This window comes from Thermobia domestica, chromosome 6, assembly GCF_964235325.1.
Source record: "Thermobia domestica chromosome 6, izTheDome1.hap1.1, whole genome shotgun sequence".
NCBI classification, from domain to species: Eukaryota; Metazoa; Arthropoda; class Insecta; order Zygentoma; family Lepismatidae; genus Thermobia; species Thermobia domestica.
In genome coordinates this window covers 161,654,423-161,673,211 of record NC_137459.1, presented here as the reverse complement: position 1 = coordinate 161,673,211, position 18,789 = coordinate 161,654,423, and the positions used below count along the sequence as shown (strand labels likewise).

Sequence of the window (18,789 nt, the reverse complement as noted above, 5' to 3'; positions counted from 1 at the left end):
CTTTTCCCACGGGATGAAGGGTAATACTTCTACTATTCCCTGCTAGCGCTGGTCGAATCATGGCATACTAGTAGATTGATTTTAATATCAGTTGGTGGATGTTCGTTCTTCGGCTGTTTATCTAGAGTGGCTCGCGATGGACTTTTTTCCCACCAACGTTAGACCTTGTGGGTGGCCTCATGCGTTTCTCCCTTTTGACTCATTTGGCAACAAGATGATTAATCATAACCTTGGTTCACGCAGGTCGCGCAGACTGATATATCCTTTTGGGAATTTTTTCCTATTCCCTCTATTCTTGTTATTTCTTTTATTGTTTTGTTACTTTTAGTGTTGTCAACATTTCTAAAGTTACTCGCATTTCTTCCTTGATTTCTGTTTGTATTATTACATCCGTTTTGTTATTGGACACATGGCGTGTTGCTTGTAAATATGAGTGGATATTGCAATAATTTGGAGCTTCCTTGTGAATATGTGAATAATAAACGCGTCTTCTGCAGGGATAGCAGGGTTTCCGATAGGAGAACATATTGAATTCCACTTTAAACAGAAGATCTAGTCTGAGTTCTGAAAAAAAATGGTTGAATGAGTTGTTAATTTGCTTTGAAGAAATCGAAATCGCATGTGTACTTGAATTTTAATACATTATGAAAGTATTATCTTGTTACTAGTTTACAAGTTACCACCAGTATTTAGTTTCTGAATTCGCTTGAAATTACACTGTAAATTGGTATGCATGTTAGTTAATAAGTAACTGAATGAAACTTATAAAATCGATTAAGAAATTTAAACTGAGGAAAGAAACTGAACAGAATTGGCAATATCAGTTATTTTCCACATCTTGAATAGCTTGATTTTTTTTACAGTATAATGTATTTAAAATTAAGTTTCATAATTCTGTATTTAAGCATAGTACTAACCCCTCCCGACAAGTTTTATAAGTTCAGATGTGCCTTGTCCCGGAATAACGTACACCTACATCTAAAAATTAGCATTTTTTAGTAAAACCATAAGGTCAAGTTTTTGGCAGGTAAGTATAGATCCAAGGGTTGTTCCTCTCAAATTTTAGAATAAGTAGACGATCATCCCGCTTTCATTTATTGGATGGATAAAGATCTCCAAAAGTATAAAATTTAGTAGGTTTTTATCTTTTAAGATAAGACTCTTCTACATCATATGGTCCTTGAGATTGTGCGTGATTCTGACATTTTGAGGGTTCGAATGTCAATATCTATGTTTTAGGGATATTTTCTTAAACTTACCTTGGTAAATTTGAAACTGCCTTGTTATGCAACGCTTTTCCTAAGCTTAGCAATGCATTCCAGTATTTCAAATCAATTTATGTTTATTATTTTTCCGTTTATTTATACATATCGTTCTGTAATTATATGTTGTGGAAACTCACTCAAAACGCATAGCCAAGAAGGGCAACTTTCTTTATCACATTATGGATTGTATTAGAAAAAGAGGATATTAAACATGGAAAAGATATTTGGAATCACTAAAAATTACAAAAAATGAAAATTGTAAATAAACGTTCAATAAGAAGATTTTTCTATTTATGCAAATATTATCGTACATTATCAACTTTGGAAGGCAACAAATATTACATCTTAGTCGAGTCTAATGATTGAAGTCAATGCAGCGTGTGGTAATGTAAATAAACATGCAATAAGTGTAGTTTTTGTTTACTGAACAAAAATCATGGATAATCTGTGAAATAAACCTAGCCTCGGAAAGTGTATTTCCTTCCCTTTAATACATTTTCATGTTATTCAAAATTTCTGAACCTTAAAATATATAATAAAGTAAAATTATTATGTTGTGTAAAATCAAGGGTATCTATAAACATAATAAATGTAATTATACATTGTTATATTACTATGTATCAACTATGCAAAGTAACATTCAACAGTAGTGCTATCGTTGAAACGATTTTGCTTCATAATATATATGGTAATGTTCGTATCTTATCAGAAGCATGTTTTCATGTAGGAGACTGCATTCGGGAAGCAAATGCATGGTATTGTTATGTCCAACGAAAAAATTTCCCTGCAAAAGAAATAATATAAAATAATTATTTATATAATACAAAATATAGTAAAAACGAATGAAATGTTTTATGAAATATAGTTTTTATGTAAGTAAATGTTAGATATAACAATAAGAGTAAATAAAAATAAAGAAACGTGTAGGAGAAACGAGAAATAAGTCGTAATGAGTGATGCGAGAGGGCACGTACACACTGTCTTCTTGGTACTAGAAAAAGAAAGAAAATAATTTACTAGAATCAAGAAGTAATATAAAATCAGATAACAGTATTCCTATCATAAACGTGAATATTTATATTTCAATTACTATACGTTACCTTCTCAAATTGTATACTACCATTGTTCGTTTCGTACATCATTTTCATGCGAGCTACACGTATTATATGGATCATCTATTTACAATTGGAATTAAATTATTAAGCAGCTTCTACACTATGCTACTCACATTCAAATATAAGTTGATAAAATTGAAATTGAGGCATATCTTACATTACTATAAATAAGGGAATTAAAACTTAGAACGTGCAATTGTACTGGATGACTATATTGAAGAATTGACGATGATCAGACTCCATTGAATTTGGCCTGGGGTTTCCCACGGGAAATTGATTTGTTGCTAAGGGATTATAGCGTCTCATTACTATTTTTTGAAGGAAGTACTAAGATTCGTGGTATGTGCGTGTGTATTTGACGTCGTATACCTGATGTAGTAGGATCACGTGATGAAAAGTGTCGAATGAGAGGAGGATGGCGTCGTAGACGGAACGTAGTACGTACACGTATGTGTATGCAGGCGTAAAAGTAGATCTGTAGAGGTAGGGGACTCATGACAACACGCCGTCCCCGTGCATATCTTTGCCCATTGTAATTTTTTAGAAAGTGGGGGACGGTACAGAAATTTTCTATTAATGGAGGGCGGAGCCCGCCCGCGATACCCCTCACATTTACCTCTGTGTGTATGTGTATATCATTCCGTTACCAGCTTTTCTGAAGGAAGAGGCGTCGAATGAAAGTTGACATCGTCAATGAACCTATTAGATAAGCTTAATATATTATCATTGGAACTCTTTACAAAGATGCGTGATTTAGAGATTGGCGTACCATTTCGTGTTGTAAAGAGTGAGATAATTACAACGATATATGGAAGGAAGGCATATGTGCCATTTGAAGAAGGACAGAAAGTGATTTTTCCAGGATGCTGTACTGAAAAATTAGAAGCAGATAATAGTGCATTCTTATCGTATTTGCAAAGTGGAAATATATGTTTAACAGTTTAGTGAATGGAGATTAATTTATCTGGACGTAACATGCACTATCTTGAATTTACTGAGTTGGTATCAACTTCGTAAGTGTATGGGACATGAACAAACAACATGGAACATGATTCTTTATCTTATTCCTCTCGTTCATGCGTGCACAGATATTTGTATGCGTGGTGACATTAGTTTTAGTTGATCAACTACAGAAGTAACAGGTCTATGAGTGCTTGTACATCAACTATGGATACTAAGAAAGATTACTTATTAAATTTTGAATGTCGTCTTAATTTAATGAAAAACAAATAAATTTGTATTGAGCTGGATATGGACACATTTGCACCAGTGATTTATATTGGTAAAGAACTTGTCGTTTGAATGAAGTTAAATTTGATAGAAGGGATAAACATGTGCATTTCGCTCCGGTTGTTTTTGACTATATGAACTCTCAAGTGAAATTACATTTTTAAACTCTTGGACGGAATAACGAACTGGTGGTGCGAAAACTAATGGGTGAAAAATTAGTGATGTTAGAGAAGAAAGGAACACTTCATTCCCCTCGAAACAGTGTGTACTTAAATTCAAGTGATTGGCTTTATTTCTTGGAAATTTCACCCTGTATTGAACGTGCTGTGAAAAACCGTAAACCCTGAAGTGTTGTGGTACGTGAATATTTTGACTTGTGTACAGATACTATTCGCAGTCGTTTACAATCGCAGTGTCTTACATGTAGAGGACTTGCTGGAATTCATGGTTGAGTGGATGAACAGAGTATTACTAATGGAATCAACATCAGGATTCCAAGTGTGTCTCTTGATAATAACGATGGTGATCTGAACATTGATGGTGAAAGATTAAAATTGAATATAAAGGTACTTTGCAAACAAAAAAAAAAACTCATAGATTGAATTAGGGATTAATTATTTGACAGTGTACAAACACAGCCTTTGTGGAGGGAAACCAATATTCAACCTCAGGAGGGCTTCGATGAGGTAGACTTCTGTTAATAAAGAAGAATAAAATGATTTTTCACTTATACTAAGCAGCGTAGTAATAAATTTAGTGCATTTAATAATAAAGAATATAGTGAAATTGAAACGTTATATTTTAAAATAAATTTGTGTTTTGTGTTTGTTTAATACATTTAAATATAATTTTTATTAGTTTACTAATGTTTTACGTTTTATGAGAAGAAAATCCTATCATATTTTTCTTGTATACTTTGAATATTATTTATAAAAATAAATTCACATAAGTGACTTTATTTTAAATAAAAGAAAAAAGTACGTATTTGAATTCATTGTTATAGAAATCTTACTTAAATATGATAGGATACTTTTTATTTAAAAAAAATTACTATTACTACTACAACTTTATAAAGAATATTGAATTCACCTACTTGTTTTATTTACAAAAGAAAGACATTCAATATTTTAATTTGCTATTATTAGTTATACGATCACATCATTGAATTTTAAAAAAGTTCTGGATTCTTTTTTATATAAAATGAATTTTTTTATTCAATGATTACTTAAGAAGTACAAAATATGTTTTAAGATATACATTTAATTACTTAATTGATCATAAAACATATTTATTAGGAAAAGTAAAAACAAATAAAACAATTTAAAAAGCAAAAGAATACAAACTCTTTATTGAGGATGATAATATTTACACAAAAGACAGAAGAAAAATGAACGTAAGTACATTACATCTTTTTTAAAAACGTTTTTTAAATTCAGTTCTTAGTTAACACATAGTTTTCGAAAAAAAAAACATTGAATGTTCACTGTAAGTATTAGTTCATTTTCCTTTGAAGCTGTCACTTAACATTTTTCTAATGTTCAAATTAGATATTCCTTCATTTTACATTTGAAACTGTCATTAATATTATTATTTACTCGTTCTAACTTCGTTATTTTATGAAAAATATTTTCATATTGATGATTATGATGATAATTTGATGAAACAAGACTAGAAGACATACTGTACAGTGATGTTTACCATACACAAAATGTTGTTTTTTTATTCTTTGAAATGAAAAAAGAAAAACAATGTAAAATTTATTTTATCTATGATAATGAACAAATGGAAAACTGATAATATGTATACAAACAAGTTTTCTGCACTAACAAAGAAGAAGAAGAAATAACAGACATAAATGAATGCCTACAGTAATAGATAGAGCAATCGGAGATGGTTTCTTACTGGTGTAGATGAGAATGTATGACGAAAATCGTTTAAGGACTTTTCTTTAGCCTTGAAGCATAGAAATAATTATGAATAATGTCCACATAGGGAAGATTTCACTCAGAATTTGTTTATTATTGAATTTATAATAAAGAGAAATTCTACGTACAAACCGAATGTGTTGCATTACATATGGAGGAAATCCAAATGTATCGTACTAATTTGCATGACCATCAGTATTAATATATACGGATACCCAGTGGGTACCTATTTTAATAGACGGTTCTGTATTTATAATGATGGCTGCAGGAACCAGCACATGTAATTGTAATTCGTTGGCGACAAATACAGATACGTAATGATTATGAAATAAAGAACTTTCTTGAAGAGCGTTTGGTAATTTTAGTAGAGATGACATCATATATAAAAATACATACATGTACATGTACGATATGGTATTTAAATAATAATAATAATAATAATAATAATAATAATAATAATAATAATAATAATAATAATAATAATAATAATAATAATAATAATAATAATAACGTAACTGTAAAAATCCATGATGATATTCCTCTGGTGATCCACTTCTAAGAGGGACTGAAATTTTCCATATGTGATGCATGAGAGAGGTTTTGGTAGGGCGTTCTTAAGACGAACACAGCCATTTCTAATGAGGTTCCAATGCTGCAAAGCGCTGGCTTCTAAATCTTGCGTAATGCCGAACATGAGATAGTGTATCCCTGAGGAAAATCAAGACGAGGAATGTTGTTTCCATGAGTGGAAAAATGAATAATTGATCAACAAAAGAAGGTGTGAAATGAAGAAGCATATAGGTTGTTTCCAAAATTTGGTCGTAAAGGTTTTGAAGATACAGGTTTCCTATGAATGTATACTGAGAAGAAATTGATGTCAAAATGTTTGAAATTAAACGGATTTGAAGTTACCGTTCCTGTGTAGGCATCATTTTGAGTAAATCACTCGAGTTGGTAATACTCCCATAAATAGATTATCTGTTGCTTTTGATTGAAGATCTTTTGGAATAACGAATGATTTCATTCGCACTCTTGTAAGACGATATTTTTTGAGGATGTTGATTTTAGAAGCTTGTTATGTACTAGTTTGATTGTAGGACTAACATCAATCTTCTTAATATATAAAGCAGCGTCTAGAATATTTACTTTAGCCTCAACAGAGGAATCACTAGTTCCTAATCAACAGAGGAATAGTACAGAAATTTGGCTTAGCAAGAATTAATTTGATGCGTAGTTCTAGTGCTTAGATTAAAATTTATCCTGATTAAAATATCACATTGAAGATGAGGAAGCATGTCAAATTTTGCACTGTTTTTGTTAATTCATATCGCTGTTGAAATCCTTTATTTCCGTTAGTTTTTGCATGCATATGTCCAGATGTATCTTAAAAACATAATGCACATTGAAGATGAGTTTTTATAGCAGTATCATCATAATTTAAGTTTTTCTATGTATGATCGATATGGAAGATTATGAGATGAAAATGGAATCAATTTATTTAAATACGCTTCAACTACACTGAACATAGAATTTTAAAAAAATCAATAATAGGAGCCAGAGCATTATTACTTTCTCCAAATGATGATCCATCTAGTTTAACAATTTGAGCTTCAACATAAAGGAGAGTATGTGGAAGATATATGCATTCGTTACATCTTCTTGGTATAGCAAGTTATCATAAATCTAGCAAGTTAACATGCATTATCAGCTAGCGAACAGATTGGTTTATATGTAACAAGATGATTATCGAATATACTGGTTTTGGTTGATTTTGTGGAGAAAAAAAATATCTAGTTCAGTTTTTACACACTCGCAGGATTGAGGATGTAATAAAGCCATGAAGACAGTTTAATCAGAGATGTTGTGTGATAATTTCATCTTCTTATATGATTTATTTTTGTTTTTTTCCTTTTTCCTTTTCCTCTTTTTAACTCTTGCACTTCTTCCTCTTGATGATATGTAATGATGAAGGGTTAGAGATGGAATGATCTGTAATTCTTGTTTCCCTTCGCTGATATCTAGATTCTAACATACATTTCAGTTTATTTTTTGATTTTTCTTTCAAGATGGACCCTGCTTCACCCATTCCGTGATGAAAGGATTTGTTAATAGGTTGTTTATCAATGATGATGAAATTAATAAAGTTTGCTTCAGATTTTAATAATTACTACTAATGGCATGACAGAGCGAAATAATCCTCCAAGGTAACTTCGAATGCCATGTCCCACTTGCTAAGGTGATCCAACATAAACGTTTTCAGTTCCAGAAAGAGCTTCTTTTTGATAATATTCTAAATATGGATTATTCATATTTGTTGATGTTGGCGCAGTGGTATAAAATGTAGTTTAACGCATACAGTTCAGAAAGTAAATGCCAGTGGAGAGCCTGTACTATGTCTTATATCTATTTTATGTGTTTAAAATGCATCTTTTCTATAGATACGTAATTCGGAGCATTAAATATTTCTATAGCATTACTTCCAAATATATGATTCACAAGATTCATATTTATGATACGTAACAATGGTGCTACTGTATCTGCAACAAATACGGATTAAATTATATCGCAATATACATACATCATAGATGGAAGTTCTGAACGTGAAGTTGGAACATTTTGGACTTGATACGTGTCCATTAAATCTGCTTTTGTTTCAATTCCCAATATCGCACTAACACTTGGCGCTAACTCAACGTTCACAATTGTGCCTTTGTTAACACGTCTTATAAACTGTTATTACTTTCACTAATGTAGGAATGATGTAAATTTATGAGTGTGTATTAATTAAATTTATCAACTCTGAAATATGAGTGTAACAACGAACAAGAATAGTTAGAAACTTTCATTCAACAATGTTTGCAGGTTTGTAAAAAATCATTATTTTGCTCATTAATATTTAAAATTGAATGAGTATAATGAATCTCAACAATAGCTACTTCCACTTTTTCACGGAATTCCATTGTTTGGTGAAGTTTAGTAGTGTATGATGTTAAGGTGTTAGTAGGAAAATATTCCATAGAAATATTACTGGCAACATAACGTAAAAATCTTCATCAGGTTCCATTGTGTATCTTGATCTTCATTAAGGATGATGCAGGTATCGAGGACTCGGAAGAAGAAGGATATATTTTCCAGTGAACAGGATACTTGTCTTAATTTTTCTTCTTGTACTATGATTTTATATACGTAAAACGTTTTTGATAACACCACAGGTAGTAATTCCTCTCTATAAAATAATACATTTCGTGGTTTCTTGTTTAAAATTTTATTTCATAAACAGGTGGATATCTAGGTGTTATTTTCTTCACTATAAATATTACCCAAGTAAAGTTTTGCATGCATCATTTATCAAATGTACGTTTAGTTTCACTAATTCGTATTGTATCACCAATCTGAAGATGTTTTGAAAAATTCGGATTCTTCCTCTTTTTCTTCATTTTAGCATCATACTGATTGTAATAGGTAATAGGTTATATTGAGAAACGTTTTCAGGTGCACTTGTAATAGGTTATATTGAGAAACGTTTTCAGGTGACATCTTAATGCTTGAATGATAACCTTCATTGTATGATTTCACAAGAACAGGTAATACACTTACATAATTATACGTTTAATGCTTTGTGAAATACTTCCACATTTTTCTTTTAGAGTTCTGTTAAAACGCTCTACAAAACTAGTTTCTATATCAAGACTTTTAGTTGTAATATGTTTTATTTTGTTTTTCTTAAAGTACTTATGTATTGTTTAATTAGGAAACTCTCACCCTTTATTTGTTTAGAATGTTATTGGTTTTCTGTCTATGGAAACAACTTTTAAGGATCTTAAGACACCATTTACACTTTTAGATTTTATAGGCAGAGCTCAAGCATATCGACTGAATACATCTATCACTGTAAGAATATAACGATATTCATCATTAAATTTATGAAGAGACTGAAGGTTATTAATATCACTTTCCCGCTCATCATCAATGTTAGACTACATAAAAATCGCTTTTAAATCGACGACGTACTTTTTGTGTAATGTAATGTTGATTGCTTTAGTAACCACTTCCTTATACAGCTAATGGAAATTTTCATCTTTGTAGGTATCCACAGTTTTTTAGCACTTCAAAACGACGCAGGATGTGAAGTGTTGTAATAAATTTTGTTTAAATGTTTGTTTATGATTTCCGTCTTGACAATGCTGGATGTTTACACGTTCATTTCCTTTTACGAGATAATACGTTTGTAATTTTCTTCTTCTTCTTCTTCTTCTTCTTCTTCTTCTTCTAGAAATGATGATTTCATAGGTTTTCCCTTGAGGATGATGCTGTTTTGTCATGCTTTGTTCCGTTTTAAAATATATGACAAACGTTTTGGACTTCCAATAAGTTCTTATGTTATAAGAAGATAAATAATTACAAAATTTACTCCCATACATGTGGATTGGATTGTGTGTTTCGTTAGTTGGGACACATCACAAATTAAATGTACAATATGAGATCCTTCTAGTTTATCACCTTTGATGCTATCAGTTCCTTTATTATGGCACGTGATGTTATAATCCTATTTCATTCTATGTACCAGTAATTCTGATTTTTACGATACGTCTGGCGTATAGATAACGATATTTCTTCTTCTGCTTCAGGCTTGTCCGATTTATTTGAGGTAGTCGAAAGTGTCACAAGTTCTTCTTGTTTTCTCATTAAATGTAAATATTTTTGAAAAACATTATTATATTTATTCCATTTTCTTCATCAATAAGGGAGGATAAATTTAAAATGTTTTGCATTTCTTGATTAAAACTAGATACTCGGTTTTCCAGGGATGATGATGATGATTATTGAATACAATTAAAAATTTCAGGAGGCACTAAAATCATTTTCCTTGATAGTTCCATTTCGCTAACGGAATAATAAACTTGATAATGCACCACTTAAAATAGGAGTTAATAATGCAGGTAAAAATACACCCGTTGCACTAATAGATGCTTCTTCTTGTTTTCGATAAACTTTAATTTGTTCACAAGATATGGAAGCGTCCTGCTGTATCGCTTTAATCTTGCTTTCCGCATCTTTCTAAGAGATATGTTACCTTTTAATACATTATAAGAATCGCAAACACTACGAATCGCTGATGAGTCTGCATTTGCCACTATAGCTTCACGTAAATTAGGATTTGCTTTGCACAAGGTACGAAGAAGATCCCTGTGTTTCACTCTTGGAGACATATTGATAGAATGAAGAAACGGAATTCTACGTCCTTTCTTACAATTCACATTATACACCTTTGTTTCGAACATGCTAATCTTTCCTTCGGCAATTATTTCTCATTTGTAATTTCGATTTCTGTGGTTCGGGACTCTTCTTCTTCTCCATCATCATCATCTATTATCCTTATCTATTATCACATCAAAATTTAAGTCTTTCGAAGATTTGTAGTATTTTAAATACTTAGTACTCGTTAGTAGTAGGTGTCCCTCTTTATGTAGTCGAGTCAGCAAAAAATTTGACGTTATAGGTCAAAGGTCAATGAACTTGGAACGGGATCAGTGATCTAGGGGTACTTAGGACCACCCCCTCTAGATTTTGGTAGGGATACCTTGGCCCACCCCCTAAATTTTGACAGGGGTACATAGGACCAGCCCCCTAAAATTGTGGAAATTGGAAAAGCTAAAAATTGGGTATGGTAGTCTAGAACCATGGTATGTACCTGTATTAGTATTGGGGTTCCTTCTCGTTCAATTTCATGGGTGTAAAATTGCCCAAAAATCAAATTTCGGAGGTTTTGATCTAATTTATCTCCTTTGATGTGGTCTTATTACCTTATGCACTTATATAAGCGTATACAGGGGTCAATTCCCTTTCGTAAGACATGTGTACATTAATACACCCCTTTAAATTTTTGGAAGGGGTACCTTGTTCTACCCCTTAAATTTGGAAATTTCCAAATTTAAATATTTGGTATAATAGTATAGACCCCTGATATATATCACTGTAAATTTGGGTGGGCCACCTCGTTCCCTTTCATGGGTAAAAATTGCCCAAATATAAACGTAAGAAATACGTATAACACGTGCTCGGTTTTGGCCCAATTTATTTCCTTGGATGATGTCCTATTACCTTATATGGTTATATGGGTGTGTACAGGGGTTCATTCTCTTACATAAGACATAGGTACATTGATGCACGCTTCTTAAAATTTGGGAGGGTACCTTCGATAACCCCTTACATTTTGGAAATTGTCCAATTTAAGCATTTGATATAATAGTATAGGACCTCTATATGTATCACGATAAATTTGGATGGTCCACCTCGTTCCCTTTCATGGGTAAAAAATTGCCAAAAATTCTAATTTCGGAGGTTATTGACCCCCTTTGATGACGTTTTATTACCTTATATTTTGGATATTGCCCAATTTAAACATTTAATATAGTACTATACGATCCTAATGTGTATCACCATAAATTTGGGTGTTTTTTGGTTTCCTTTCATGGATAAAAAATTTTCCAAATATTTAAATTTCGGAGGTTATTGACCCAATTTATTCTCTTTAATGAGGACTTTAGTATTTTATATGAACATATGATTGTGTTCAGGGTCTATTTTCGTTTATAAGGCGTAAGTACATTTATACTTTCATCTTAAAACTTGACAAACGTACAATGACACACAACCGAAAATTTAGAAATTGCCCAATTTGGTATAATAGTACAGAGCCCTAACAATGAAGTGAAAATGAAATGAAATCTTTGAATTGTACATCCCACGATTATGTCGGTTAGGCTAAAGGAGACGGTGATGAGTAATGAATGAAATGGGGGAATGAAAAAGTGGGAGGGAACGGAAGAATCTCGAGGAAACCCACGCACACGGTGTTGTCCACCACAAAGTTCACTTGGCAGGGGCTGGGATCGAACCCGGGACCCCAAGCACCAGAAGTGAACGGTCTACCACTGAGCCACCGCGGCCCAGAGCCCTAAAAAATATCATTATAAATTTTGTTCCCTTTCATGGGTAAAAATGTCAAGAAATGTAAATTTTCGAAGTAATTGTACCCCTTTGATAAGAATGGATGTATACAGTGGTCAATTTCCCTTATACTTTGATGATCACTTTTTAAAATTTGTTTGGTGAACATAGAATCATTCCTTATATTTGGGAATTATCAACTAACAAAATTCGGTAAACGTTTTCTAGAACCCTTTGTAATTATTGCTCCCCCTCTCATGGCCAAATATTCAAATTTCGAAGGTTATTGACCTATTTTGTCTTCTTTGATACGGCTTTATTATTGAATTGAGCACAGGATTTATTACTTTTTTCGTAAGACACAGATGTATTTGTGCATCAATCTTAAATTTTGGGAGGTGTACATTTCTTATTGTAAAATCAATGATTGGTAATTCTTCTTAAAATTGTGTGGTATCCCATTCTTTGGATAAATCACTGAACAAATATTAGTATCATCACGTGGTCAGTTATTGACCTATGATGGGATTATGGGTCCAGGACATTGGTACATTGATACGTTCCACTTAAACTTTGTAGGATAATTTGAGAATTGTCAAAATAAAATTGTTATTCGTCTTAAATATTCCCCCTTACATTTTGGAAATTGTCCAATTTAAGCATTTGGTATAATAGTATAGGACCTCTATACAAGTTGTTAGCATCCAAGTACATTAAGTAAGAATCTCTTTCTTTTCATTATAATCTTCCATAAATTTGTTGTTTCCTTTTACAACATTGAGAAATTCCCCCTCTTATACCTTTCTCTATCATCAATACCATATGATAATATGTTAATAATTCTAATTCCATATTTGTCATCTTTAACATTGCATCCCAAGCTAAACCTGGCGCTGTCATATACCAAGCAGGACCAAGACTATAAGCTTTAAGACATGTTTCCCTAAAATTCTCGAATATATTTGCTAACAATAATACATCTGTTTTTTTTAAATATAATTGATGGTATTTTCCGAGATTCTTAATGTTAAATGTTTTCCATACTTTCTTTACATGCTCATAATCTTCATCACTTATATGTGTGTTAGTAAGCTTATTGAAAAATGCTTCTTTTGGTGGAAATTTTCTTTCTCTAAACTTATTCCAATCGTTAACATAATCATATGGATAAACACCTTTTCTTGTTACAAGTTTAAATTGTTTTTCAAATTAGCTCAATTATTTTTAAAGATATAGCAATGATATAGGTGTCATTTGCAAGCTCTTAAAATGCTTAATTACATTTACTTCAAGTTGTTTTCGAAAACTTAGTTGTTTCTTAGTTATTAGTCCTGAAACACAAGAATTGTAGTTCAGAAATGACTTTTTTTCCGTTTTCAGGCGCCATATTTTAAAATGGCGGCCATATAAAAAGGTTTTACTATTGAGATTGAGATCTGGAGTATATTCTCGGAAATAAAGCAAGAAAGAAGTTTCTATCTTGAACGATAATGAAGTTATTACTTTTTAAATTATATGAGGTGAAATCTTACAATTGTAACACTTTTACTTCTTAAACACCCTGTAGCGCGCATCATGACTGGTTTACAGTTGTAAGAGTTACATTTTCGAATTCCTGTGTCTTTTTCACATTAGAATCGACTTTCAAACCTTTTGGCCTCGTTGGGTTAAATAAATGTGTCTGGGCTCTTGCTCTATGTGTATTGAGTGACCTACCTGCAAGGCGTTAGCTATCGCACTTTTTATCCGAAGTCTGCAACAACATTTTGGTATTGGCACCATTGGTGTCCTGTCCATTCTCCATCTTAGTTCATCCAACACAATTCCCTCCCTCTTCCCTCCATTTTCTGCTCCGTAAGATATTTCATATGTAGACTGGATAATAGCACCATCAATCATCTCATTTCCTCTTGTCCTCTGTATTAGCAACATCGCCTCTTTTTTCTCTCCAGGAGGGTACGGTGGCTCAAGCTAGAGTGCTTACCTCTGATGAGTGTTGTCCCTCGTTCGATCCCCGGCCAAGTGAGTTTGTATTGCACAACATCATGTCCGTTGGTCTTGTCATTTACTCCCGTTTCCTCTCACATTAACATTCCACAAAATTTTTCATTATCACGCATTAACCTCAAATCACCCGTCTCTACTGCAGGGCATAATCGTTTGACGTTGAAACATTTCATTTCATTTCGATTTTTCTCTCCATAATCCACAAATTTTGATTCTGGACTTTTAAATGTGGATTCGTGGTAAGGTTTCGGCTCTTGGGTATAGCCTAGAAGGAGTTGAGCTTTTGAAACGAAATTTGCACAATTCTCCCTTAATAAAGACGCGAAAAAAATCTGTCTGGAGATACAAAGGAAGAACTGTGGGCATAACCCTCAAAAGTTGCCCAAATTTGATGAAACTTGCAAATTTTAATCTCTCTAGCGACCTGAGAACAGAAATAATTTTCATTTTTATCTATCCTCATTTGGAAGGAGCAGAGGGCCATATTCCCTCATAAAATAGTATGGTTTGTCTCCTGGGTCTAGCCTAAATTAGTTGGGCGATTGGAACGAAACTTCCAGGATTCACAGCTCTTCACCTTACAATAAAAACGCGAAAAAAAAAAATCACATGCGAAGGAGGGACGGGGATGACCCTTGAAAATTGACCAGATGAGACAAAACTCTACCTGTTCTTCAAGTTTATAGGCTATATTTACAACACTCTCGTTTAATTTTGCATCTTATAACCTTCTCTAAAGGTTTATCTCGTTCATTCATCTTTGTCTTTTGAAGTTACCGCTTAATTGCTCTCAGAGCGATCTACGTTAAGGCAAAAGATACTGAAGAAGAAGAAGTAGAAAAAGAAGAAAGAAGAATCTTGATAATGATGAAAAATATGTGCAAGGCAAGGCCAATTATAATAATTACATTCTTAATGTTTCATTCATTTCTGTGCAATGATGACACGTGTAACATTCACTATGAGGGGAAAGAATGTTCAGACCATTCACAAAAATATTCGGAAGGTAAGAAAATAGGTTGTAATCTCTTGGAGGCCCTCCACTCGTAGTGCAAGGATTGTATACATTCTCACGTGTTCTGTATTTATATATTACTGTCACTGCAAATATTCTACCGTGATGTTCAAAACTTGATTAGTGATGTAAAGCTTTTTGTACAATTTATGGGTTCAGTCCAGCAGAGGGTTCTACCAAATAGAAAATTATATAGGCGAAGTACGATGTAAAACATTTCTCGTGAAGAAATGAGGGTGTGAATGTAACTAATTATTGTCAGTGCACAGTATATTAAAATGAATTTTCAGTGTTAGTGAAAGTATTTTATATGTGTGTGCTCTTCCACTATCCTCCTTTATTCGTATACCTCCGTCGCTGTCGCGCCTACTCCCTACGGACGCACTCCCTCACTACCACTCGGTCCCACCTGTTGCGCGCGTGCCCTGACTCAATTAGAAAGTATTCCTGCTTTTTACTTGTCACCTAGCACAAGTTGCGGGTTAACTGCCGTATCGCTGGACCAATTTTAGAAAATTTAACAGATGAATTGGAGAATTTATATCGGTTTGTGAGGGAGAGTGAGTGAAAGTCAGGCAAGGAAAATATTTGAACGTAAGAAAATACTTGTTGTTGTTAGTTGTTTTTGATGTAAGCGGCACTATATGTAGAGGCGGAAGGGGCTATTTGGCGATGAGGTAGGCATACGTCCCACTGTATTGCGAACAACAATTACAGCCAAGTGAGCCAGGGTTACATCCTATTATTTTGGGGGAGAAACTAAATAGGCCTGATATTACCTTTTTTTTTTTTTTTTAGATTTTCGTGTAGTCCGACCATACAGCAGTAATGCCCAAGTTGGTTCATGTTTTATGCACTGTATTCTTTATGCCGTCCGCTGTGCACTGTATTCTTTATTTATACTGAGCCCTCCTGAAGTCACTCCGGAAATATTAATGAAGCTCCTCATTTAGTGCAGTGTAATGTGTCAAAATTTGGTAGAATAATCTTCTCGAGTAATTCCCACTTTAATTCATGGCAATCTTTCAGAATAGTGAACCACGAATTTTACGTGTTAAATCTATTTAAGATACATAGTAATATACAAGGAAGTGAGGGATTCAGTTAGGATTTCATATCCAGGAAAATAAATTTAATTAGAGTGGATGTACTTAATCTAAGATAAAGAATAGGTTCACTACTATTTAGAAAAAAAAAATGGACCTTTGTATCGCAGAGTAGGTCGAGGCTGAAAAACGTGGAATTTTTGCCATTTATGAGGAGAATCATTGTTATACCTTGGAGAAAGTGTTTGCTAAATACATTTCGGTGCACGCTCACTTTTCAGAGAATTTGATCGTTTTGCGTGTAAATACAGCGGTCGGAAATATACCATAAAAACTAGTGTAAAAGACACAAACCAAACTGTACAGGGTGACCACTGAAAAGCACTGATGCTATCTAACCAAATCAAGGCAGAAGCGCACTAAGGGACTCGACCGGTAACGAGGGGTTTCGTCCGTACGGGCAAAGGGTGTCAGAGTGTCGTATGCGCGTAAACGAGGGTGGGAATCTTAAAACACTACATTTATTTTTTATAATTTTGCACCAATACACTAAATAATAAGATCTTCTGTGTCTGCAACTTTATGTTTAAAAGAAAAAAGTACCTCTGCCGACTTTTGCCAATGATATTTTACACCAACACGAAGTTCACATTTGAAAATGTAGCTTTTCCCTTATTTCTTTATTTTCAGTGCTTTCCTACATTTGCCACACTTTGTGCTCAATTTCAGTAACCCATTCCGCTCCGCAAAACGTAATTACTCTTCATCTTCACCAGCAGGTTATAAAATTCATAATCGAAATGTCACATCCATTGCATGCATTTACCATCTTTGAACACTGGGGATTAATTTCCTCATTACACCTTAATGTCTGATGTAAGCATGCTTCCACTCAAAATAATACCAACAATATGCAGCTTCTAACACTTGAAAATACCACATTATATTTCTTTTGTTAGCATGAATTTCATGAGATTTATCAGTTCACTTCCTCTTTCCTGTAAACTTTAAATATTTTTTCACATTTCTGAACCTAGTTTCTGGTATTTAACCCGTAACAGTTCCAGGAGTATGGAACCTAATTGAAACTAAACTAACCCAACTTACCTTAACGCTGTACCTACTCTGCGGTACAAAAGCCGAAAGAAATTAAAATGTGCTCCTATTTATTGATTCTGTTTAAAGTGAACAATTAATTGCATTAATACAAAAAAGAAGTTATAAACATTGGGATTAAAAAAAAGAAAGAAGAGAGACTAAAGGAAAAGTGTGCTGATACTTTGTACCACCAGAAGAAAGATGATTCTCCATAAGAAAACCATAATTCAGCTTTTTCATGTAATTTACCTTCAAATTGGCAGCGTGATTCTGTGCTGAGTGCAGGTTCACAGTAACCCGTCGAAAAAGAAAAAAAAAATCAAATGATTCAATAAGATGTTCTGGACTGTTATCACCCTGGCACATGCCCAAATAATTGCCTACGGATTGATAATATGCGGGAAAACTTGTGTGCTTCCCCTTATGGGTATAAATTCTCGCCCTGACGTATGCCATAAAAGCGACTATGCTGAAAACACAAACTTGTGCTAGATGTCCATTAAAAACGAGAATGCTATCTATCCGAGTTAGGAAAGAAGCACAGCAGGGGGCCCGCGCGGGGTGCATGCGTCCGTAGGTAGAAGGTATATCAGCGATGGATGTAATACGTATAAGGAGGAGGATCCAAAAACCATTGACCAACATGCACTAGGTGGTTACTAAAAGGGAGAGAGTTATATAACTATGTCAGGAGAGGGGGAGCGGTGCGGGGTGCGTACGTCCGTAGGCAGTAAAGGTGTCAGGGACGGAAATTTAAACATAAAAGTGGATAGTGCAGAAAACACTTGATATCGTATAGCAGTCATCTTTGATACGTACTCACTCATGTTAACCGTACTATAGCCATGTAATGGTTTGATACTAGTAACATTAAACTTGTAAACATAAAACAATGGTTTCCTACATTGTGCAGAAATGCTCTGAGATTGAAAATTAATATCTTAGATAATCTTCTTTTATATGCACTCACTCATTTCAAAGCGTAAACTATCATTTTTGTGGCTGATTATTTATACCAGTACCCAGTACTGAAATAGGTGCTTGAAATGTGACACTTGTAATCAATATATGATAATAGTGAGTACATTGATACCTTTGCGTGGTAATGTGAAATAAAGCACAGGAGATGTATTGAGA

The 18,789-nt window shown here is 33.4% G+C and overlaps 1 protein-coding gene across 1 annotated transcript in view; it reads left to right on the top strand.

Moving 5' to 3' along the window:
• The first annotated feature begins 15,307 nt into the window (after nt 1–15,307).
• LOC145688296 (O-glucosyltransferase rumi homolog) overlaps nt 15,308–18,789 on the top strand; it is a 34,303-nt gene continuing 30,821 nt past the window's right edge. The window contains exon 1 of the mRNA XM_081762299.1: nt 15,308–15,499. Within this exon, the coding sequence (XP_081618425.1) occupies nt 15,358–15,499 (142 nt within the window). The 5' untranslated portion in view covers nt 15,308–15,357. The remainder of the gene's footprint in view (nt 15,500–18,789) is intronic.